Genomic DNA, 23914 nt, shown 5'->3' on the forward strand with positions numbered 1-23914 from the left:
GTTTGTTAAACGGTGTCCATGTGTTATTTTTGAGTGGCCTATACGGCATCTTGTGTAAACTGTCTGATCTGATCTTGAGTTGTGTTTGAAGGTTGTCCGTCTTAACAAAGGTTGAATTTCATGTAGTTGATTGTTGAGCTCTTGGTCCCACTCTTCTTGCCATTTGGATTTAATGAAGGAGTTTATTATGTAAAAGGTGTCCAGAGACGGGATGGAGAATTGGGTGATCTTTTTTGTAGATGCCTTCTTGGCGAGGTCATCTGCCATATCGTTTCCTGTTAAGAAGTTTTTAATGAAGATAGGCAGGTGCCCACGAAGTCCCATTTGAAAGATATCCTTAAGTATACCATATTTCCATGTGGTATCATATGCTTTTTCAAGATTAAAGAAGACCGCCACTACGTGTTTTGTGTTAAGGAAGCCATCTCTGATGTATGTTTCAATCCGGACTAGATGGTCTATTGTGCTTCTTCCTCTTCTAAAGCCGCTTTGAAACTTGTTTAGAATGTTGTTTTTTTCCAGGAACCACACAAGTCTGTGATTCAGTCCTCCTCGGAAATTCCGGAGGTCGTAATTACGACTTGACATGAGTTCGAGTGTTTTTTGGTCGGGTGGAAATGGATGCCATTAGAAAGATTCTTTTGTTTATAGTTTTTGGTTTATTATCATAAAAAACAGGAGGTTTATTTTGCCCAACTCTAAGAAAATTAAATGAATAAAAGTGTTGTAGCAATAACAGAAGTGTAAGCAGTTTACAGTACAAACTGTCCGCATCACTTTTTTGACCTCTTGTGACTGACACTCCCCCAACTGGAAAACTCGGGGCTTATCTAAAAATCTGAGTTTCCTCACTGGTAAATACAAGTTTGTGGTGGCATTTATGAGCTCTCATCTGGTAAATACAGCTAATACTGCTGGCAGCCGTGGTTTTATGTTTTTTGGATACAAACCGGGTTAGCACCCAAACATCCCTTTCAGACAGCTTCCTCTTTTGTCCACAGTTAATCCTCTTAGATGTATGCTGTCCTTCTTGGTGGTATGCTGACATACCCTGGATCCCGTGTCTTTTTATACATCACAAAGACGTGCACCAACAATTTGTCCTCTTTTGAACTCTGGTATGTCACCCATAATGTTGTGTGCATTGCAATATTTTGAGCAAAACTGTGCTCTTACCCTGCTAATTGAACCTTCACACTCTGCTCTTACTGGTGCAATGTACAATTAATGAAGATTGGCCACCAGGCTGCTCCAATTTAGCCATGAAACCTCCTACACTAAAATGACAGGTGTTTCAGTTTCACTGTCCAACCCCTGTCTATTTGCAGTGTGTACCTGAGGAGATATTTTTTTTAGTAGAATGAGGCTGACCTTGCCAGTGTGGTCGTGCTTCATCTCCCAGCCGCGCGGCAGCTCCAGCTGCTTGTTGGCAAACAGGTTGAGGAAGCTGACCAGGTCCCGGTTGTGCTGGTAGCGCTCGAAGTGGTGCGCGTCCCGTCGGACCTTGCTGATCATGTGTTTGAGACACGTGTTGCTTGTAAACATGCGGTAGGCACTCTGAGGGACAGGAGGATCAACATGTTTAGGTGAAAAGTATAGAAAATGGAAGAAACAGAACAGAGAGTAAAGGAACAGAGACACAGGGACTTACAGGGTTGGAATGGAGCACACTGAAGAAGTCAGGGCTGGTAAGGAACTTGGCGCTGGGAGACTGTAGCAGCAAAGAGAGGCGAGAGCGGGAGCTGGCAGGTGCCACTGCTCCGTCCCTGCGGTACTCTGGAAGTGAAGAGATTTTGTAAGGAGTTAGTGTCTATGAGTGTGCACTTGTGTATTTGTGAGTGTGTGTCTCATAAGGAATCTCAAATCAGAAAAGTACAGAAACAATATGGAAGAAGCAATTTTTTGCAAACAGTAAGAACCCAAAATATTTTCACTTAAGATTTTGTTTTTCTGATCAACTTCATTCAATTTGATAGTATACACTCGTTTCTGCATGTTCGATCTGCAACGACATATTTTTTGTGTTGATGTAAAATAATATTATTTTATTTAGCAATCTGTCACGTGCTATGGGTTTGTGCACTGGCACACTGGGCACATGCCTGTGTTTAAATTCACTGCCAAGATAGCAATAACGTCTGTCTATGTTGCTTTTAGTCATAGCACTTTTCCACCAAACTGTTCTGGCTTATAAGAACAATGGTGCTTTTCCACAAACCAGCCCACATTTCCATTAGTTTTAGTGGGGCTGTCAAAACATCGCAGAGGGCGCTGCACAGCTTTGGTGCCCCTGTACAAACAGACACGCCCACAGATGTCGTCACGGTTTGCAGTGAACAACGTAGTATTCTTCGGTTCGCAATTAGGTTTGCAAACCAGAAAGGGGCCGGTTCCACATCGCTGGAAAAGCGCTTTCAGTGGTGCATCTGTGTTTTCCGTTGCCAAGATAGCAATATGCTAGAAATTCACTTGAACACACCTCACTTCCAGTTGCTATTTAAACGATTCAAAATTGGGCCCCAAGACCTTTCCAGGGACATCCATGCATTTTCAAACAAGACAAAGCAAAACCGCATGTTGCACACATTACAAAGGCCTGGCTTTGGAAGAACAGGATATGGGTACAGGACTGACCTGCTTGCACTCTTTTATTATAACTAACTCACTATAATAAATCCCAGCACTAAATCAAACCTACAATGCCCTGTGTGTTTGTGTTTGTGTGCGTGTGTACCAGGAATAGAGTGATGCATCAGGTCAGTGTCATCAGAGGGCATCTCCGCTGCCTGCTCGTCCGTCCGTTCATTGGTTATTGTCCTCCGGATGCTCTGGTAACTAAACAAAAGGGAGGAAAGATGAAGGGAGCGAAAGGCAGACAGAGCCGAAGACAGAAAGTAAGAGAGAGCGAGCGACATAAAGGCCAAACGCAGAAGGTTGCTGTGGTGATTACAGGGTGGCATTTTAGGAGCGATTTCTTTTGCGTCAAGAAAGATTAGAAATGACATTCTGCTCTTTAAAGGAGCAGATAATGGATTTTGAGCTTTTATTTGCACACAATCTCTGAGCAAGCACTTCACTGCCAGCTGATACAGACGGGTAATAAAAGATGGGTGCTAGTGGTGAAGAGTGAACAACAGCATGTGATATTTAAGATAAAAGGAAAGAACTGTGAGGATTAGGACACTGTTTGAAGCTGTTCTCCACAGTGAAATGAACTTAGCCTGTAGAAGAGCAGGCATAATACAGTCAACTAGACTCCTGGGGAGCTGGAAATTCTCCAGTGATGCAGGTTGAATGTGAATTTCTTGTGGCTCTTCTACTGAATCTCTTATGTTGTTTGCTGCTGGGTTGATGTGATTGTAGATATTTCCTGGTTTATAACTTAGTAATTGTAAATATTTCACAGCTAACACATCACATAAGGTTTTAGATATTTCATAAATTGTACAGATAATGCAAGGTAGTTAAATGTATCGTATTTTTTGCACTATAAGGTGCACTTAAAATCTATTAATTTTCCCAAAAATCATCAGTGCATCTTATAATCCGGTGTGTCTTATGTATAAATTTTACGGGTCAGGTTGTAAGGATCAGTAAAGCCACTTCTTTGAAGTACATAGTTATCAAACTTTCTTTTAGGACATTTCCATGTCTTCAAGGCAAATTTCATGATCACACAATCTTTAAAACATCAGTGCAGACATGAACAATAAAACCAAAAATCAACTAAAACTATATTGATAAAAATAAAACATGTCTTTAAACAATGTTGACACAATCATCAATAGTAATAAAATGTGTTCTAGATCCTGAGAGCTCCAGTGTGAAGGGCTATATTACAGAACTAACTCTGAACTGATGTATTTATTAGCAAAAAAATAGCTTTTCTTAGTCAATGAATAGAAAAACATGTTTGTAGATTTTAGCAAATTTCCATTATCTAACCAGGCCTGGAAATTGCTATTTTTAAAATACATGACTTTTCCAGGTTTTTCCTGACCATACAAACCCTGTCCATTTAAACTCTCAGTTAAACTCAGTAACTCCGCACATTACAATATTCTCATTTAAAACCTTAAAAAAAGGCTCTAGTTCAGCAGGCATGTCACATTACACTATCTCTACAAAAACACAGGGAGAAAAAAAGGAAATCATGATTTCAATCACTCATCCCCATGATTTTTTAATTTATTTTAATTTCGATAAATCACAAAATTTTGTTGAGATTAAACAGATTTATTTTTCAATCAATTGACATGGTGGATTTGCATACTCCAAACTAAACTCAATTGTAGATATTTCGATATTTTTCATAGTCAACACTGGGGCTGCAACGATTAGTCGATATAATTGACAATGTCGATTATATAAATTTGTCGACTACAAATTTCATTGTCGACTAGTCGTTAATTTGTAACAGTAAAGCATTTCACAAAGTGCTGGGGACAGAAGAAACTTGGTCTGTGTCTCAACAGAAGAAATATTTTGTGCCCAAACACAACAGATTACATATTTATTCACTAAATATCAGTACTCTCCACATTTAAACAACATGTGGACATTTAAATGCCTTTTAAATCTCGTGTTCAGCTGTTTTTGTTGTTTTTACAGGTGGAGGACATGGCAGAAATAATCGTTGACTAATCAACTAATGGAAAAAATGATCATATAATGACCAAAATAATCATTAGTTGCAGCCTAGTCAACACAATAGTTAATATATGATGATATTGTAGATATTGGCACTAATTGGGTCACTAATTTTAGGTGCACTAGTAAATATAGGTTGATGTTTTATTTTGTAAAGCAAACAATGTGAAATATAATGTATAAGTGAGTATGTGTGTGTGTGTGAGTGTGTGTGTTTGTTTCTAACCGGCGGTTGAGCTGCTCCATCTGCTGGATGGAGTTGGATCTCTGTAGGACCTGAGGTGCAGGTGGAGCAGTGGGCCGCTGCCAGGTGGTTGTCCTGTTTACATGATCCACGTAAAAGATGCGTCCGTGGCTGTCGATACGAGCCTCCCAGTCTACAACACACACACACACACACATTATAAAGTGTGTGTAGGCAGCCTTCAAATTAAGTGTTACACATTTTTAATTATTAGCTGCATTACAAATCATCAATTTCTAAATATGCTCAACAATAGATGGTTTAGTAAAAAGGCATTAGACTATTTGTCTGATATTACAGTTTGTTTGATAATCAGAAAAAATATAGGTATTACAAAAAAGCAAAAACAAAAGGAATCTGTAGGAAGCAAATCATTTTTCACATCACTGTATATTTCATAGCTAGATAATACTCTGTACTCTGTGCAGTACATAGTGGTTGTGGATATATATACAGGATTTGGACAATAAAACTGAAACACCTGGTTTTGGACCACAATAATTTATTGTCTCGACGGACAGTTCTGGTGGAAACAGGAGAGTTGAGGTGCACATTAATTTCTGTCGTGATTTGATCAGCCGTGGTTTTATGTTTTTTGTATACAATCCGGGTTAGCACGCGCGCATCCCTTTCAGACAGCTTTCTCTTACAGCGTCCACAGTTAATCCTGTTGGATGTGGTTGGTTCTTCTTGGTGGTATGCTGACATTACCCTGGATACCGTGGCTCTTGATACATCACAAAGACTTGCTGTCTTGGTCACAGATGCTCCAGCAAGACGTGCACCAACAATTTGTCTTCTTTTGAACTCTGGTATGTCACCCATAATGTTGTGTGCATTGCAGTATTTTGAGCAAAACTGTGCTCTTACCCTGCTAATTGAACCTTCACACTCTGCTCTTACTGGTGCAATAATGTGCAATTTATGAAGATTGGCCACCAGGCTGCTCCAATTTAGCCATGAAACCTCCCACACTAAAATGACAGGTGTTTCAGTTAACTGTCCAACCCCTGTATATTTCACAGCTTAATGGCAGCATTCTCAACAATGCAACAGTACACTATCATGTCTATAAACTATTTATGACTGGCATCTTCCAATGCAAATAACTAAATCTTCTGCCCTACACATTAGCACACACACACACACACACACACACACTAACATACTCACTTGGTGGTAGGGGCTCATCCACTCTCTGGTAGCGGCTTATGTCGTGACGTACGGCAGGCAGAGAACGAACAGGCTGGTGACCATTCACCTGAGCACTAGCCCCTACAGAAACATATCAATTTCAATAACCATTAATCACATTACACTGGACACTGGACACACCCACAAAGAAACACTCACTATAAATAACTCACCTAACTCTCCGTCCGTTTCTGTGGTGACCTGGGCTGGATCGGTCGAAGCTCTCCGTGCTTCTGGTGACCCAGTCTCTTCAGTTTGAGAACCGTCCCTTAATGTCCGTAAGCTTTGTCTCCTCCTCCACACATCACCGTCCTCCTCCTCTCCGTTGGCTTTATTGGCGCCGGTAGACTCCTCCTGAGAGCTGCTGGATTCTGACGGCTTGGCTGCTCCATCACTTGCTACACTGCTGCTGCTGGCTGCTGTGGCTTCTCCGCCCGCGGCTTCTCCGCCCGCAGCTTCTCCGCCCGCGGCTTCTCCGCCCGCGGCTTCTCCGCCCGCGGCTTCTACTGCTACAAACACCTCCTCGCTGGTTCCATCACTGGATGTTGGTTCTTCCTTGTCCTGAAAGAAGATTTGATTTTTTTATGTATTTTTCTATCTAAATCTAAATACAGAAAGTGATACAGTGCCAGTTAAAAGTTTGGACCTTAAATTCTGTCTTTACTCATTATTTTAAAAAAGTTTCTGCATTGGAGATTAATAATAAAGTCATCCAAACTATGAAGAAAAATATGTGAAATTATTTAATAAACAAATAAAGTGTTACACAAACCAGAAAATATGTTTTAGATTTTATAACTCAACTCAAAGTAAAGAAAAAAATACTTTAAGAAATGGTCAGACAATCTAAAAAAATTCTAGAAGCTTGAAAGTATCCTCAAGCGCAGTCGCAAAGACCATCAAAAACATTATGATGAAACTGGCTCTCATCAGGACTGCTCCAGGACTGCTCTATTGCACAAGATAAGTTTATCAGAGTTACCATCCTCAGAAACAACAAGTTAACAACAGCCCAGATAAGAGCACCTAAATGCTTCTTCACAGAGTATTTTGGTTTTAACACTTTTAAGTTACTACATGACTCCTTTTGTGTTTCTTCATAGTCTGGATGCCTTTAGTATTAAATTACAATGTAGGTAAATATAAAAACCTTGAATGAAACGGTGTGTTCGAATTTTTGTCTGTTAATTTTTGCTTAGGTAATTGTATCAAAACAGTCATTGAGAGAGTCACAGAGAGAGTGACCGTCTGACCGGCTGGCTAACTGAGGGACAGACCACCTATCCAACAAACTGACTGACAGACAGACCGACCAAATAACTGGCAGGCCAACAGACTTGGCAATTGATTGACTACCACTCTTTTACATTGACAAGTTATTCAATCAACTGATCAACAGACTTAAAAACCAGATAATTGGCAGAGCAACTGAATGATCTGACTAAATTAATTAATGTAACAATTAATCGACTGGTTGGCTGACTACCATTTAACCACACTGACATACTGAGGAATCATTTGATTGTAGGTGAGTACCACTTTACAGATAGCTCAACAGACATACATATAAAATATGTATCTGACGAACTGAACAACCAACCAAATGACTGGCAATCTGGCTGACTACCATGGATTTACACTGATACCACTGAACTGACTTAGGGATCAAGTGACAAACAGACTAAGAGACCATCTAAGTGACAGAATGATTGACTAACTGACTGACAGATTGATTAGATGGCTGGTTGACTTCCATTCAACCACAATCACCGACTGATGGGTGTGTCTGACTGACAGACTAAGTAACCAACACAGACACTCAGACCAACCAATTCATTCAGCGGCTTACTGATTAAAGACCAAATTACCAATAGAATGACAGACCAGTTGACCAATAATCCATCAAACTAATTGGTGAATAGATCGACTAAACAAACAGACAGACAACACTGATTGGCTTGGTGAAACTTGACTTGAAACTTGACTTTTGTCAATTTTAAGCAGATGTAGGTGCTTTGCATCAGTGACACTGTGTGTCCTTGTTATTTAAACATCCAGTTATCATTTGGCTGTTAAATGATCTAGTTATACATGAATACTTTCTTACCTGAGCTGTGGACGCTGGCTGCTGGGCAGTGGAAGCAGACTGGGTTGCTGGCTCTAAACTGACCCCTGCCTCCTGGTTTCCTTCAGCCCTGCCGTTTTGGCTTGGGCCGCTGCCGCTATCCGACGATGCAGCTTCCTCATCCCCAGCACGACTTCCCTCCCTCTCCTTCTGCTCGGGTTCAGACGGGGTCTGTCCGCCTGTCGCCTGGACCCCATTGGCCAGGGACGTTTCCTGAGAGGTTTGTCCTTCTTCGTCTTCGTCAGAGTCTATATGCAGCATGGCGTTAAGTCTGGTGTCCGTAGGAAAGCTAGAGCGCAGTTTTGGAGAGGCGGCACCCAGAGGACGGTCTCCAGGGCCCTTTGGAGCTTCGATAGAGTCCAAATAGTCATTCAGGGAGACCTGCCTCTGAGTGTGACCCGTAGCGCCCTCGACCGAATCCGAGGCTCCATCCCTAAGGATCCGTTCTTCATCAGGGTCCATCGGGCCTTCGTCAGTCCTAAAGGCCTCGCTGTGAAGAGAGCCCTCAGAGCCAGTGGGGGAAGGACCTCTAGGCATGCGAGAGGACGGAGGCATGATGTCTTCATCGTCAGAAGGACTGCCTGGATCTCCGTTGACAGAGGAGGCGCCCAGCAGTGAGCCCATAGCATCTAAGTAAGTGAATAGAAGAGAATTTCAGAGAAAATAAACAATATGGGTCTTTCAAACCCAAACCTTCAAACTCCCTCTTTCTGACTCACTCATGTACTCACCCTCATGACCAGTGGAGGTGATCTCCACCCTGAACTGAAGCTGTCCGCTCACGTGGTCTGTGGGCAAGCGACGACACAGCGTATAGTTTATGGGCTGATCTCTGGATCCAGGACAAAAACACACAAACATGATTTAATGAGAGCTTGTCTATTTATAGTTGAACTACAGGTGCATCTCAAAAAATGGAATATTCCTATGAGTTACTTTATTTCAGGAATTCAGTTCAAAATGTGAAACTTATATAGATGTATTACACACAGAGTGATCTATTTTAGGTGTTTATTTCTTTCATTGTTGATGATTATGGCTTACAGTCAATGAAAAACAAAAAATCTTACAGCACTTCATGCTTCCCTCTGCTGACAACTTTTATGGAGGTGTGGATTTCATTTTCCAGCAGGACTTGGCACATTGCCCACACTGCCAAAAGTACCAATAGGTCTTACATGATTTTCAAATTTTCTAAGACACTGATTTTTGGATTTTCATTGGCTGTAATCCATATACATCAACAATAAAATAAATAACTGATTACTAAAATAAATTAATTTTCAATTATATTCCAATTTTCTAGATGTACTTGTAAATGGCCCATGGATCACTACAGCCTAATCCATTATATCATTAATATTACTGTAGTTCAGAGCTCACAATGTGGTTAAAATATTTGAGAAGCAGAGATGGGAGATGGGCAGAGGATCTCTAGCTCCAATAAGATATTTTTTATTATTATCAAATATACCAAATAATAAAGTGTTGTAGGCATTTCTACAGCAAAACTATCAGAAGCTAATTTGTGATGATATCATATGCAAACCACTGACCCTGATGCATGTCTTTCCAGAAGCCTCTGCACCGGTATGGTCAGCTGCCCTAAAAAACGCTTGATGATTGGTCGACTTTTAGCAAATTTGTCCTTGACCTCAATTTCCAGAACGTCAGTCACCAAAGCGACGAAGGTGTACTTCTGCAAGAGGACAGGAGACAGAAGGACAAGAAGGAAAGCATGTGCTGTTAATATGACGAGACAAAGACAAACATGTGCACCATTTTCTCTCCCTCTGTCTCTCATAATAAAATATTCCCTTATATTACAAACATAATTGTGGTCTCCACTAAAAGTTCAGATTATAGACATCTCTGTTTGATTTAATGATTTATGTGAGAAAAATATCAATATTTATTCAACCAATTAAAGTGCTCTAAAAAGACTTTTTTTTTTTTTTACAGTGAATTCCACTGAAATAAAATATTTTTTTTACAGAGATACAATCATTGTGTGTAATGTAATGTACTGGCTGTTGTGACATCACAATATTTAAAGGCATAAAATAATGAAATATATGTAGTGATATGTCTTACATGTACTCATTAAAACTTTTCACAAAAAAATAATGTTTTTACTGTTATTTAAAGTAACAAAATATCATGCTGTGTGACTGATATTAGCTGTGATTATATAAAACAGTAATCTAATTACCGTGGCTTAAAAACAGTGGCTAGCACATTGCGTGTTTAGCAGTTTATGCTAATACTTATCCTATCTCTGTGCTTTCACTGAACTAAAACACCTGCATAATGCTGCCCTTTAGCATAATGGCTTTACTGCTACTTACAACCTGACTGGTTAAATTAATACACAAGGTGCACCAGATTATAAGACGCACTGATGATATTTATATAAATTAAGTAATACAAACACTTTATTTAGAGGGCTTGGAAGAAAAATGTATTTAATTTAATTTAAATCATGTAAGGTAATCATGGAATCATAAGGTAAATCATGGTCGCACCACATGACATTTTGTATGGCCATAACCAAATTTTCACATTAAATTTCATTATGAATGTATGCACCATTCTTAATATTTGAACAATTGCAATAAAACAAGTTTAAATTAGGCCTGTAAAAAGAAATCCTTATATTTTATTAACCCATGAAGTGCTGTGCTGAGTGGATGGGATATTTTTAACAGCTTATTAATAATTTAGTTTTGGGTGTTATGCAGGCTTTAAAGCTCACAGCTGTTGCACAACAAAGTCATTTTAATTTTGTGAATGGAGCGAATGCAGATTCATTTGTGTAGGGGATTATTACCTATTAGAATCAGAGAGATTATTAAACCCGAGATTGGAGATTACTGCCGGGAATTTATAAAATGAGAGAGAGAGAGAGAGAGAGAGAGAGAGAAGCTTATGTGTATGTGGGGTGTAGGTAACTGTAAAAATCACCTCTCCGTGCCACACGGGGTTGGTGGTGTTGGATATGATGGAGGCTCGTCTCTCTTGGCCGTGGTGAGTGAAGGCAGGAAAGCCGCTCCTCTTGCCCGGCTGGATGCTCATCTTCAGGTACGGGTCGGGATTGAAGAACATGCCCTTCTTTAGACCCTGAGCACGGATATCTGTTAATTGAACACACACAAACATACACACTTTATAAGTGTGTCAAAGAACAACAACTGCCAGCAGAACATGCACTTGTATGATGGGAACATAACATGTTGACAAGGTCCTCCTAAGTATATTACATTATAATAAAGAATGAACCAAAATAAACATATTGTCTAAAACCAAGCAAAATTAAACATTTGACCCAAGCCTGAATATGAAAACATTTTTTCATGAGTTACTTGTTAAATTTGCTATTTTTTTACCACTGAATAAATGATATGGCCTAAATATTTTTTCCCTGCTTTTCAACGACAAAGCTTTCAAAAAAACTTCAATTTACTAATATTTATTGAATACCTTTTATTTATTTATTTTATTTCAGCATATAAACTATAATATCTTTATCTCAGCAGTGCTATTCTAGTCCTAATCTATTTATGCAGTGTAATTTTATTGATAAGTTTACCTCAGCAGTGCAATTAAAGAATTGTAGCAGTGCAATTCAAGACACAAGTAAGCTGAAATGTACACATTACTCCACCATGTGAAGCAATGAAGCAATAACTTTACTAAGATAAATTGAGAGACGAGTCTAAGGGAGTTTAAAACACCTATGTTTCAATAAAAATATTGATATTTGACAGCGTGTGCAAATTTTATATGATACTATTTTAACCATTGCGATATATATATATTGCCCCACCTCTCGTTGTGACTTTTTACCAATTAAATTCATAAGCAGTTTGACCAACATTTTATTTTGTGTCCTGCTGCCAGATTTCTGTAAAGCTGCTGTGCGTGAGCCAGAACAAAATAAAATAATAATAATAATAATAATAATAATTATTTATATATATATATATATATATATATATATATACACCTGCACAAATCACTTGTCAGTAGATGTGTCAAAATGTTATTATTAAAGATTAAACAGAGCACTAGCATGTGCTGTATTATATGTACATAAAAAAATGTTCTACTACAATTAATAAAGCAAGAACTCATAACTTATTCTCTTTATAGAAGTTTTGAACCTCTGGGAGGAGCATCAAGCCATAAGAAACAAAACCAAAGTGTAACTGGAACACTGCATGAAGTGGATGTAATAATAAAAAAAGAGAAATACCCCAGGAATCCTCAGCATAACCTCAAACCATCAACTAGACGATTGAAACTGGGACACAACTGGGTGTTTCAACAAGACAATGAATTCATTAATAAGACAATTAATTATACTGTAATATAAAGCTGATTATGAAAGCGTCTCTACTCTTTAAGGGTGGAATAGAAGTGCACTGCTGCGTCTTCTCCACTTGGAGGCAGTGGAAATGCAGAGAGGCCTACTTGTAATGAGCCTCCTGTCATAACAGAGATTAAACCTGCCTTTATTTTTGGTTCTAGGAAACGGACACTCCAGGAACCGGAAGTACACACCTGATAGTGTGAAGCTCACAAGCTTTCGACAGTGCTCTGTCACTGACTGCCCGTCAACTTGTCCTTCTGCTCCGGCCTACAGCAGGAAAAGAGAAAGAGTGATTCACTGAGAAAACACATTAAAGATAACAACGCAGTAAAGATAACAAAATATAAAATGCACTGTTTTAAGCACATCTACTACACTGAATACATTTGGTTGGGTTAGGTTTTTGTTTTACATTGAAGTTTAATGAGCGCATTTAAGAACTTGCTACATTCTGTTGTCATCTCAGTACTGTATACTCAGTACTGATTGGTTTGTAAAATGCTGTCAATACAATGAGCATGTCCTGGTGTAGTGCCAAATTCAGCCTCCCTGCCAAAATTAGACTACCCTTTACATGCTCAAGCATCATGCAGCAGAGTGTGTGTAAGATTAGCATTGAATCTATTTTATTTCTGTTTATACATGTGGGTTAATCTACAGTTACAGTAGATACAGCAATCACCAGCATAATCTGTTGTACCCATACTGCTGCAAGATGCACATGCACATAAAGTGAAGACGGATTTGGAATACTGGTTCTTTCTTTGTCTGTTTTTTGATGAGTGATTATAACCAGTGTTTAACTTCCTATAACAGGTCCAAAAGTACTGTGTTTAGAATAGGACTCTCAGGAGCTGAAAACCATGAACTTTTGAAAATTTGGCATCATGGGCTAGAGGTTCAATAGGACCCCAGCATTGAGCTGTGGATCAGTGGGACTGTGTTCTTTGGCATATTGTGCTCCATTTAATACACTTGGGCTGAGTTAGGTAGAAGGGGAAGAGGTGGGATGGTGATCATCCATCTAACACCTTGATCTTTGAATACAATCAAATCCTCACACTAAAGCTCTAAAACTTAGGAGAAAGCCTTGGCTGGACAGTTGAAACAGTTACGTCAACAAAAAAAAGGTGAAATCTTTGTAACATCCTTGATTCCCCTTGATTTTAGAAGAAACTATGAGTGGGCAGCTATCCTATTACTTTTGTCTAGCGTATTTCTAGATGTTATTTTCAAAGGGCTGTGAGTGCCATTCTTCAGATTCTCTGTGGAGAATTTTAAGGTATATTTTGCTACTGGCAGCATCACAGATGGTGTTTATTTCTTGAAATTTAGTGCCTTTACTCATTATGGCCAACTGTAAGAGTTCTGTTTTGATTTAATTACTTTTAACAGCACTAATTTCCAATAATTATCTGGCTTCTATAGATCTTCAGTCAATTCCTTCAGTGGTTGAGTTTTGTGACAAGGTTGCAGGTAGAGTTTCCTTGTTTTAAGTGACTCTTTCTCGAAGATTATGTTTGTGGTAGCGATGCTGCACAGTTAAACAGTGCACCTTCACCATCTTCACTTTCTTCTCTGTGGCTTGGTCTTTTAGGCATCATGTTGACTTTCACATTTAGCCCTGAATTGCCATTTTTTTAACAACAGACCATATTGTAGAATCAGAGAATACATTAATTAATGTTTCAGTACATAGCAGATAATATATATATATAATATTTTGGTTAATTGACAGTATTATAAAAATAACTGAATAAGTACAGTCTAAATTATATAACAATATGCAACAATGAGTAAAGCCCTGCTCCTATCCTGGCAGAACAGGTGGGCTTTTTTTGAGCTGGGACAATCTGACCACATTGTGTGATAATAGCTGCAGGGCTGTGAGCCAGCAGACTTGGTCTGTCGCATTAAATGTTAAAAATTTTGATTTCAAATTAATTTATGCCAGCTGGCATATCTGCATCCGATCGCCGCTACTGAGACGGATTAGAAAAAGGAAGAAAAAAAAAAGAAAGAAAAGAGTTGTACAGTGAGGCACGAAGCCTGCCAGTGTTGGCTACTGGCCTTCCATTATTAAACTCCATTTAGATGCACTTTCACATTACTGCAAAAGCCTGGCTCTTAGGCTGTGGAAAAGATTCATGCAGACACAGATTAGAATAGTAGCTGAAGCAGTGAGCCCAATACAAATCAGCCACTTTCTACTGCCAGTGTTCAAAAGCACTACACCCTGTAGTTAATTTGTTCTGGGCTGTTTTTTCTGGTTCGTTTTTGCAAAGGGAAAGTGCACCAAAATGATTCACAACCAACCACAATTGAAAATACTCTTTGCTAAATGATCAGACCTGTATGAAACAGGAGCAATATCGTAAATACAGGAAAAATGTCCTGTGTTCTGAACTATTGCAGATTTCTGTGCATGTGTTCATAGTAGTGCTGGATATGAACTGGTATACCAGGGAACTAGGACAGCTATGCAGTTTTCTCATACCGTCATACCGCTAGAGGTGCTGATGAGCATTGTGTAGAATAGCACCACCAAACAAGCACACTGGGACAGCTTGCTAACTAACGCTAGCCAGTTACCATAACAAGCTAACACACTGGAGAAAACACAATAGTAATCATTGCCTTCATTTAAAGCCTTAGTGTCTGATATTATATGTACTCCTAACAGTACAGTAAGTCACAAAATTATTTTAAAGCCCAGTCACACAAAAATAAAAATAATAGAAATACTGTGATATACCATGAAACCGCCAGAATCTTGAAAAATACCGTGATATACATTTTTGGTCTTACTGCCCAGCAATAGTTCATAGCTGTAATAAATATCTGGGCAACATACCAAATAAAACCTGACTAATTTGTATGCAGGACTTTCCTAAAGAAGAAACATTTAGCAGAATGTAAACACGGCTAAAAAAAGAGAGATAAGTACAAACTAGAGAGATAACTAATGTTAGCAGTAAACTAGCTAACCTTAGCAACAAGCTAGCTAACACACTGATGTTACCGGGGAAAGACCTAAAGTTAGCGATAAGCTAGCTAACCTTAATGATGAGCTAGCTAAAATACTAAAGTTACCTTGGAGGGTATCAAAGCTAGCGACAAGCTAGCTAACCTTAGTGAGGAGCTAGCTATAATACTAATGTTACCCGGGAGAGTACTAAAGCTAGTGATGAGCTAGCTAATCTTAGCAACAAGCTAGCTTACACACTAATGTTACCGTGGAGAGAACTAAAGCTAGTGACGAGCTAGCGAACCTGAACAACAAGTTAGCTAACACACTAATGTTACCGTAGAGAGAACTAAAGCTAGTGATGAGCTAGCTAATCTTAGCAACAAGCTAGCTTACACACTAATGTTACCGTGGAGAGAACTAAAGCTAGTGACGAGCTAGCGAACCTGAACAACAAGTTAGCTAACACACTAATGTTACCGTGGAGAGAACTAAAGCTAGTGATGAGCTTGCTACCCTTAGTGGTGGTCTAGCTAACCTTAGCAACAAGCTAGATAACACACAAATGTTACCATAAAGAGAACTAAAGCTAGTGATGAGCTAGCTAACATTAGCGACAAGCTAGTTAACCTCAGTGACGAGCTAGCTAACCTTAATGATGAGCTAGCTAAAATACTAATGTTACCGTGGTGAGAACTGAAGCTATTGATGAGCTAGCTAACCTTAGCGGCAAGATAGCTAACCTAAGTGAAGAGCTGTTTAAGGGGAAATTGTGATTGTTTTTTTACATTTTAGAATAAAAATGAATAGAATTTGATTTACTTGACTTCATGTGGTGACTTCTGATTACGTTTTAGAAAAGACAGATAAAGCATAATTTTGATAAATAGAGAAGATGCTTCAATATTATTATTTTTAAATCTTAATCTGGTCTTAGTCTTGATTAAGACAACTGCACTGCAACACCCAAGCAGCCACCCATAATACTACTGCAACCATTTACAACCATATTGGCAAAAAGCAGAAAACTGCTTTATTCAAACACGGGTATCATGCGTATTACAACAAAACTACTCATCTACACACTCAAACCTCAGCCTCATGGGTTCCCAGTTAAAGTGTGGGTGGAGGTCGCCCTTTTGTACAGATCTCCAACAAAATCAAGCACTCCAAGTTACCCGCACAGCGAGAGTACACTAATGAATCACAGGAATATTCATTGAGTGCGTACAATGACCCGATCTCATAAGCACAAGCACCCTGTAGGCAGTCTGGCTGACTGTAGGTCGCTCGGCCTACTGAGGCTTTATAACATGCAGACTTATCATAAAGGTAATGTGACTTAAGATGAGTCAACATCAGTAAAAACAACTGCAACAATATTGGTCATTAAAAATAAATAACAAAAAAAGTTCAGATTTAATTTTCAATGCAACGATGTTCTTATTGGTGTACAGCAGCAAACGAAATTGTATTAATTAATTAAAAATAACAGATTTAATTAATTAATTAAACTGTTCATACACACAGTACTTTCAACTAGTTCTCTGGGTGTCACCATATTAAAAATCTGTACTTTTAAGTTTAAAGCAAAAATTACAGCATTACATTTGTTTTCCTATTTACTTTTTGCTGATCTGTAAAATTATGAGAAAACTGATTACTGATTAATCATAATTTGTTGCAAGCCGAAACTGAAACATTGACATTAAACATTTGGCATTTTGCAGGTTTTCACTTATTTTGCCATTTTTCTTTACCACTTAATGCAAGTAGAAAACTTCAAACTAAAAAATGTATAGAACCTTTTCAGGAAATACTTATAAATCATAAAAGTACTTTAGCAGTTCATTTTTAGTCATACCTTTACCTCAGTAGTGCAATTCTGTTCAAGTCACGTGCTAAGGCCAAGTTAGCTCAGATAACCTTATTACTCTAGCCTTCTAGATTGTATATCTAATACCAATTGTGATAAAGTGATGCCTAACAGTTTATTTAATTTGTGTGTAGAGCATAAAATACATTTAAACTGGCCATTTCTAGGCTATTTTTTTTTTTTTTTTTTAACAAAACAGTTGTTTGCCGCAGGCGTAGTTTTTAACATAACCACTATTCTGCTATCTATGTTAGGCAGAGAAAGTCAGTGAACTTTGCTCTAGTTTTGTGTTTCTCTTTCAAGTCAACCTCAAAGCATATCACAGAAGGCCTTGCACATTAGCCAGTGCATTCCCGGCATGCCAGTGAATATGATACTCTCTATGGAGCCAAACCAAAGCTGTACACATAGACCATAGGACACAGAGATACACACTGATACAGACCACCCTAAGCCACTTTATCAGAAACCCTCTACTTGTACTAAAATGCACTGCACTGCACTGTTGATCAGGGGTGCGCCATACAGTATCATAGAAAAGATATCATAAAAATGTGTGTGACACAATAATAAACTACATATTGTAACAACTGCAATACGCTTGAAGTCAAGTATTTTTTGCTATTTCCTGTACTTTTGTTTACATTTAATAGTTTTTTTGCAGTCTATATTCATGCACTAATTATGCTGCAATTTAGCTCTATGGTAGTTTTTTGTTGTTTAATTACATTATTTTTATGCTATATGTTTAATTTTGTTAAACTATTGTTATATTATATTATTATATTTTGCCAAGAATATTGTTATCACTGCCTATTAATACAGAGCAGTGGTCAGTTGCTAATCACAGGGTTGCTCTTGACCGAATATTTGTGGGTGTTGGACCCATCCTCAACCTAGCAGTCACACTCACCACTGTACCTAAAACACTCTCATCAGCACCACTCACACTACCACTAGTACTAGCATGTCAAAGTGACTGCTGTGCTGATAACTGATAACAGCAGGGCAGGTGCTTTTAATAACGTGGCCAGTGAGTGGAATTAGAAGGTATGTGTTTCTAATAAAGTGGCCAGAGAGCAGTGAATGTAATTAAAATGTAGATGTTTTAGAAAATTGTGGTCAGTGAGTGGAAACAAAAGGTAGGTGTTTGTAACAAAGTGGCCAGTTAAAGAAAATACAAGGTAGAGGTTTCTAATAAAGTGGCCAGTGAGTGACAGTACAAGGTAGAGGTTTCTAATAAAGATTTTTAATCAGTGAATAAAAAAATCAAGACTAAAACAATGGCATTTTTACACTGATAAAAGTTTTGGAACAGTAAGTAGTATCACTAGTGTGCCAGGACTTTTGCCTTTTGGGTACCGTATTTTTTACATTATAAGGCACATTATTAATGACATCTATTTTCTAGTCTATTTTCATACATTTTTAAATAAGAAGTAAAGTTAAGCAAGGTAAACAAAACTGTAATAAAAAAGAATTTCTTTTAAAATCAAACGAGCACTGAAAGTTATTCTATACAGATTTCTTTCCTGAAAACTGTTCATTTGGATGAGTAAAGCGCTTCTGTTTATTTACAGTAAACTTAGATTAACAAATTTCTCTAGCACTAAGGCTGGAGCATTAGCGGCTAACCGCTACTGGCTAATGCTAATGGTACACTTGCCCTGGTGATGGAGAACAAACTCTTGTTTAACACTGTACTTCAATGGAGTGGCTTTACTGCTCCTTACAACCTGAGTGGTAGAATTCCTACATAAGGCGCACTGAATTATAAGGTGCACTGACAATTTTTGGATTTTAAGTGCACCTTATAGTGTGAAAAATACGGTAGTCCTCTTCTTGGTGAGAGATCAATCCTGTTAAACGTGCCTCTAGGACACACTTGAAGACATTTCTCTAAATAGTCTGTCAACTATGGTATCCAGGAATGTCTCTTCAAGATTGCAATACTTCTGTGGGCTTTAAGATGTTGTACAGCCAGTGAGTATAATAAAGTCTATGGTTTAGATTTATTTTCAGTGTGGAGCAGGTGAACAGCATTTTCTGGATAGGATGAATTGGATTTCCAGAATTAATCAACACTAAACATCCAAGATGATAAAGAACCTGACCTTCCAAAGCTTTTGTGGCAGAACACAATCAAATCCTTACAGCAATGTTACAACATATTGTGTAAAATACTTCAATGCCATGAAGAGTACTGACAATTACCAGGTCGGAAAGAGGTCGGCTGATTTTGGAAGAAACAAGTAGGTGAGCTCTTGTCCACAAACTTTTGGCCATATAGTAGAACATCTATGAATTAAAGCACAGACTGATACCTGAACTTACCAAGACTCCAGGGTTTTTCACGGTGATGCAGGGGGTCGTTGCTCTCAGTGCTCCACTCACTCCATGGTAATATTTAAAGCAGATTTTGGTCTCAGCTACACACACACACAAACAAAATAAATTAAAACAAAACATAATCCTACACATAGCTGCAAGCACAATATGCTGACTTAATCCTATCACAACATACGACCAATGGAGAGAGAGAGAGAGAGAGAGAGAGAGAGAGAGGAATAAACTTACGCTCCATAAAATAGGGCCCAGGCTCCAGTCTCCAGACAATCTGGCCCCTCTGAGTGCCATTAATCCCTCGGTTCTTTGAGTCCCACACATTAGCCAGACACGTTTCATCTGTGAACACAAAATCAAGATTAAACAATGCCATTTATACACTGACCAAAGACCAAATTTCCATGACTTTTGAAAAACTTTTTTGGCATTTTTATTTTTCCAAAACTTATCCAGGTCTGGAAATTGCTATTTTCAAATTCCATGACTTTTCCAGGTTTATCATGAATGTACTAATCCTGGAATTGTAATCTTCTGCCTTATGGAAGAGTGGGTTTATCTAATATACACAATACACGCCCTTACAAATGGAACAGTGGGTCATTGGGTTTCTGGTCTGTGTGCAGCTGAATTGATCTAGACGTGAGGAGTCAATTTCATCCCCTAGCTTCCTGTCTGCTGCTGTCTCTCATTGATAGCCTCGTAAAAAGTGTAGATTTGATAGATCATATTCTGGAGAGCGTTTTAGAGAAAGACAAGGGTTGTAAAGTGTCTTTTCTAAAAGCACTTTAGTAATCTTCAGGTTCAGCTTCAGGGCCACTTCAGACATTCAGGTCTTTTAGTGATAAAAGCTTAATGGTAAATTGATACAGATTGATAGGCTACCACCTGAAATAAAACAAAATTATTTTTAAATTAACAGCCACCTAGTAACACTATAGCAAGCACTAAACAACTTAATAATAAAGATGAACCAAAATGGTATAATCAAGATTGTGTATCTTTACACAGATAGGTTTGTGCTTCCTTAACTGAAACATAAGGTGGTTATGTTTGCATATATTTGCAAATTATTTTATTATTATATATATTTTTTTTAGAATCATCAGCATCTGCCGCTATGACCAATATTTCAAACCAATTTTTTTGTCTGTCTGAAAATGCCCAATTGACACTAGCCATACTACCTTAAATTCATTTATTTAAAAGTTATAAAGATAAATATACGTTTGTACACAAAGGGGAGCTAGAATTCCTTAATGCCTAGCAACTTCTAAAATCTGCTCACTAAACTGCAGTGTGAAACCAAAATGTTCAGTAAACAATGTAAGAAACACATGAACCTTGGTGCAGACTCACGTCTGGACTTTTAGGTGTGAATTGAAAATGCTCTAAATTTACCTGAACAGGATGTGTTAAGTGAATGAAACACTGTAGTAAGCTGTATTCCTGTTTACTCAGTGGGGATACAGTTAGAGGTACAGTGGGGGTACAGCTGCAGTGCCAAACAGATGGGAGTCAGTAGGAGGCTTGTTAGAGCAGAAGGGTGCTGGAAACTGATCCCTCATCAGCAGCATAAAAAGGTCCCGGGCTGTATTTTAAGGAATCCTAAATAAAGACATTAAAGTTTCATATTTTACACTTTATGTAGATACTTTACTAATTTGATTGTTTTTTTTTAAGCAACATACCAAAAACCCTTTAGTGTTGCTCTAGCCATGGACAGCTGTAGCTATCAATATACTCCTTTTATTTGAGCTAAACTGCTGATTAGGCGCTGTTTAATCTGATCTATTAGCCAGATTACGCTAATTAGTTAACGTAAGAGAACGGTATATCGTACACTTCAGTATTCCGTACAGTTGAGCATTTAAACAATAAAATACTTAATAATAAACTATTGTTATATTTGAAATAATGTCTGGGGTCATTGTCAATCCTTCCTCTTTCCATTAAAACAGGTCAGTGACCATCCACGTTGTGTTTTCTCTTGAAATTCCGCTAGGTAGAGAGGAACCGCCCGCGTCGCCGAAAACGGGTGGGTGGGGAAGGGTTAACAACGCTGAGGCTAAGGGGTGGGGAAAACTTTATCGACTAGTTCACGTAAGGTTTTACCCACTTTTAACATTGCATTTCACCCAAAATGCAACGTTAAGCATCCAACTAACAGCATTTGTTGTAATATTTGATTGAGGAATTAATAATCATTGTTTATAACTTACTTTAAAAACGAGCTTACTCCAGCTCCACTTCACCACTCATAGACAGCTGAGATTTTGTGCTGCAGCTTCAGCACAATTTATTTTCAATTCATAGACAACTTATCAAATCCATTTGAAAAAACACTTTACTAAGCATCTATGTCAGTCTAAGATCATATGTTAAAGGTGGTGAAGTTTTGCAAAATACAGCCACCACGAGCGGAAATCTGAGGTGTACGGAACACCGTTGCCTGTTTGTTTGCAGGTGTACGGAATACTGATGCACACTGGTGACAGGACTGAGGTCAGTTTTTTGGGGTTTTCTTTAAAACTATTGGTCCAAAAGTAACCAATCAAAATTTATTTTGGTTGCTAGGCAGATATTCCATAGTTTAGCCAATCACTGCAGCCTATTTGAACTCGGGTATTTTCGTAATATCCACTCAAACGCGGAAAATACCGAAAATGTGTACGGAATACCGTTCTCTTACCACAGCTATGAACAAACACTGTCTCTGCTTCATGCTGTTTACATGCGCGGTGCGTTTAGAGTTCACTACTTGCAGCCGCTTGACTCCGTGCAGCCGTTTACTATGTGTACATCTGCGCTGCACGTTCTATTAAAAACACGGTGTTTAAAAGCACAGCTTTTTAGTGTTCCGTGTTAATGCAGCTTTAGACTGCACAGATATACAGACTGAAACATGTTTATATTTATATTTACTTTCTTGCTCCCGTGCCAGACAGCTCTGACCAATCAGAGTAAATGATGTGCTCGGGTGGTTAATTGGTGCGCATTTTGGTGCGTTTAGGTTTGCGCCTGAGTGAAACCAAACCAAACAAAGGAATAAAACGCTACAAGTAAACATGTGTGAAAACTAGGGGTGTCACAATCTCGATATTTTATCGAAATCGAATCGAAATGAGGTCACGATCTCGAGTATCGAAGTCAAAAAGAGGATCGACGATCCCTCCCGCGCGCGCTACGCAAATAGCGCAGCGCGCTACGCAAATGGCGCGGCACCAACACAGCGCATCCTATTCATTTAAATAGAGATAGCCACTGCATGAGCGCAGTCGGCGGGAGTGTGATCACTGTTTTTATCTGTCCAACGGGGGAGGGGGGGCGGGGGTTGGGCGCGCAGGTTTTGTATCTGTATCTAACGGAGGGGTGGGTGCGCGCAGGTGAGAGCGTGTGAACTCGCTGAAATGCGTGTGTCAGTGTGACTTGAGAACACTGACTATAGATCACAGTGAGGTGGATTAAAAATCTTAAACTTATAATTGACTACACCTGTTGCTTTCCATTGAATTAAAAAAACATCTTTCTCTCAGATAAAGTAAACACAAGCGTGTTTCTGACTAAAATAAAAGCTTTTCAGGAGAGATATAAGTTATGTGTAAATATTTATAAGACAATACCCACATCACTTATCTAACCAGCCTGTACTGATTTCTGCCCCCCAATAATGCTTTCAATAACCTCTTGTAACCCCTGGGAGCCAGGGGTTACACTCTAATAGCCTTTAATAGTCTTCAGTAGCCTTTAAAAGACTTACCTGGCGGCCGTGGTGTGTCCACTAAACTCCGTAGTTATAAACATCCTGAGGTTAGCAGCGCGCTAACTGACCTGTTTATAATGTAATCCGAGCAGTGCCTCCGTGTCGGCTGTTCTAACCTGCTGCTGTTAGCTGCTTGGGCTGAAAGATGAACTGTAGTGAGCTGTATTATCCGGTTAGTGGGGTTAAAACCTTTATTTGTTTACAGAAACAGTAAAAACGGACTGGCTGAGCTCTGTAGCCCGTGGCTGGGCTGTACTGAAGTAGTGACTGAGTGAAGAGAGCGGGGCTTGTGCTGCTGCAGCTCCGACTAGTGGTTGGATGAAGAACTGCAGCTTCATGTAATGAGCAGTTTCACCAGCCATCCACACACAGCTCTGAT

General features: G+C 38.8%; 1 protein-coding gene across 4 annotated transcripts in view; it reads right to left on the reverse strand.

The window, feature by feature from the left end:
- The window catches only part of hecw2b (HECT, C2 and WW domain containing E3 ubiquitin protein ligase 2b), a 47225-nt gene that overhangs the window by 16424 nt on the left and 6887 nt on the right, over nucleotides 1-23914 (reverse strand). For 3 of the 4 annotated variants that reach the window (XR_007428028.1, XM_049469748.1, XM_049469747.1), the window contains exons 2-14: nucleotides 20007-20114; nucleotides 19764-19858; nucleotides 12777-12852; nucleotides 11178-11347; nucleotides 9770-9912; nucleotides 8945-9045; nucleotides 8196-8842; nucleotides 6262-6649; nucleotides 6068-6169; nucleotides 4877-5027; nucleotides 2735-2835; nucleotides 1652-1776; nucleotides 1372-1557 (exon numbers count right to left, since the gene is read on the reverse strand). Coding sequence is in view for 3 of the 4 variants with exons in the window: in XM_049469748.1 (XP_049325705.1) it covers nucleotides 1372-1557; nucleotides 1652-1776; nucleotides 2735-2835; nucleotides 4877-5027; nucleotides 6068-6169; nucleotides 6262-6649; nucleotides 8196-8842; nucleotides 8945-9045; nucleotides 9770-9912; nucleotides 11178-11347; nucleotides 12777-12852; nucleotides 19764-19858; nucleotides 20007-20114 (2393 nt within the window). In the remaining variant the exon portion in view is untranslated. Of the gene's footprint in view, nucleotides 1-1371; nucleotides 1558-1651; nucleotides 1777-2734; nucleotides 2836-4876; nucleotides 5028-6067; nucleotides 6170-6261; nucleotides 6650-8195; nucleotides 8843-8944; nucleotides 9046-9769; nucleotides 9913-11177; nucleotides 11348-12776; nucleotides 12853-16639; nucleotides 16741-19763; nucleotides 19859-20006; nucleotides 20115-23914 lie in introns of those variants that run through there. The other variant, XM_049469749.1, reaches the window with a different exon arrangement.

This window comes from Astyanax mexicanus, chromosome 21 (genome assembly GCF_023375975.1).
Source record: "Astyanax mexicanus isolate ESR-SI-001 chromosome 21, AstMex3_surface, whole genome shotgun sequence".
Lineage (NCBI taxonomy): Eukaryota > Metazoa > Chordata > Actinopteri > Characiformes > Acestrorhamphidae > Astyanax > Astyanax mexicanus.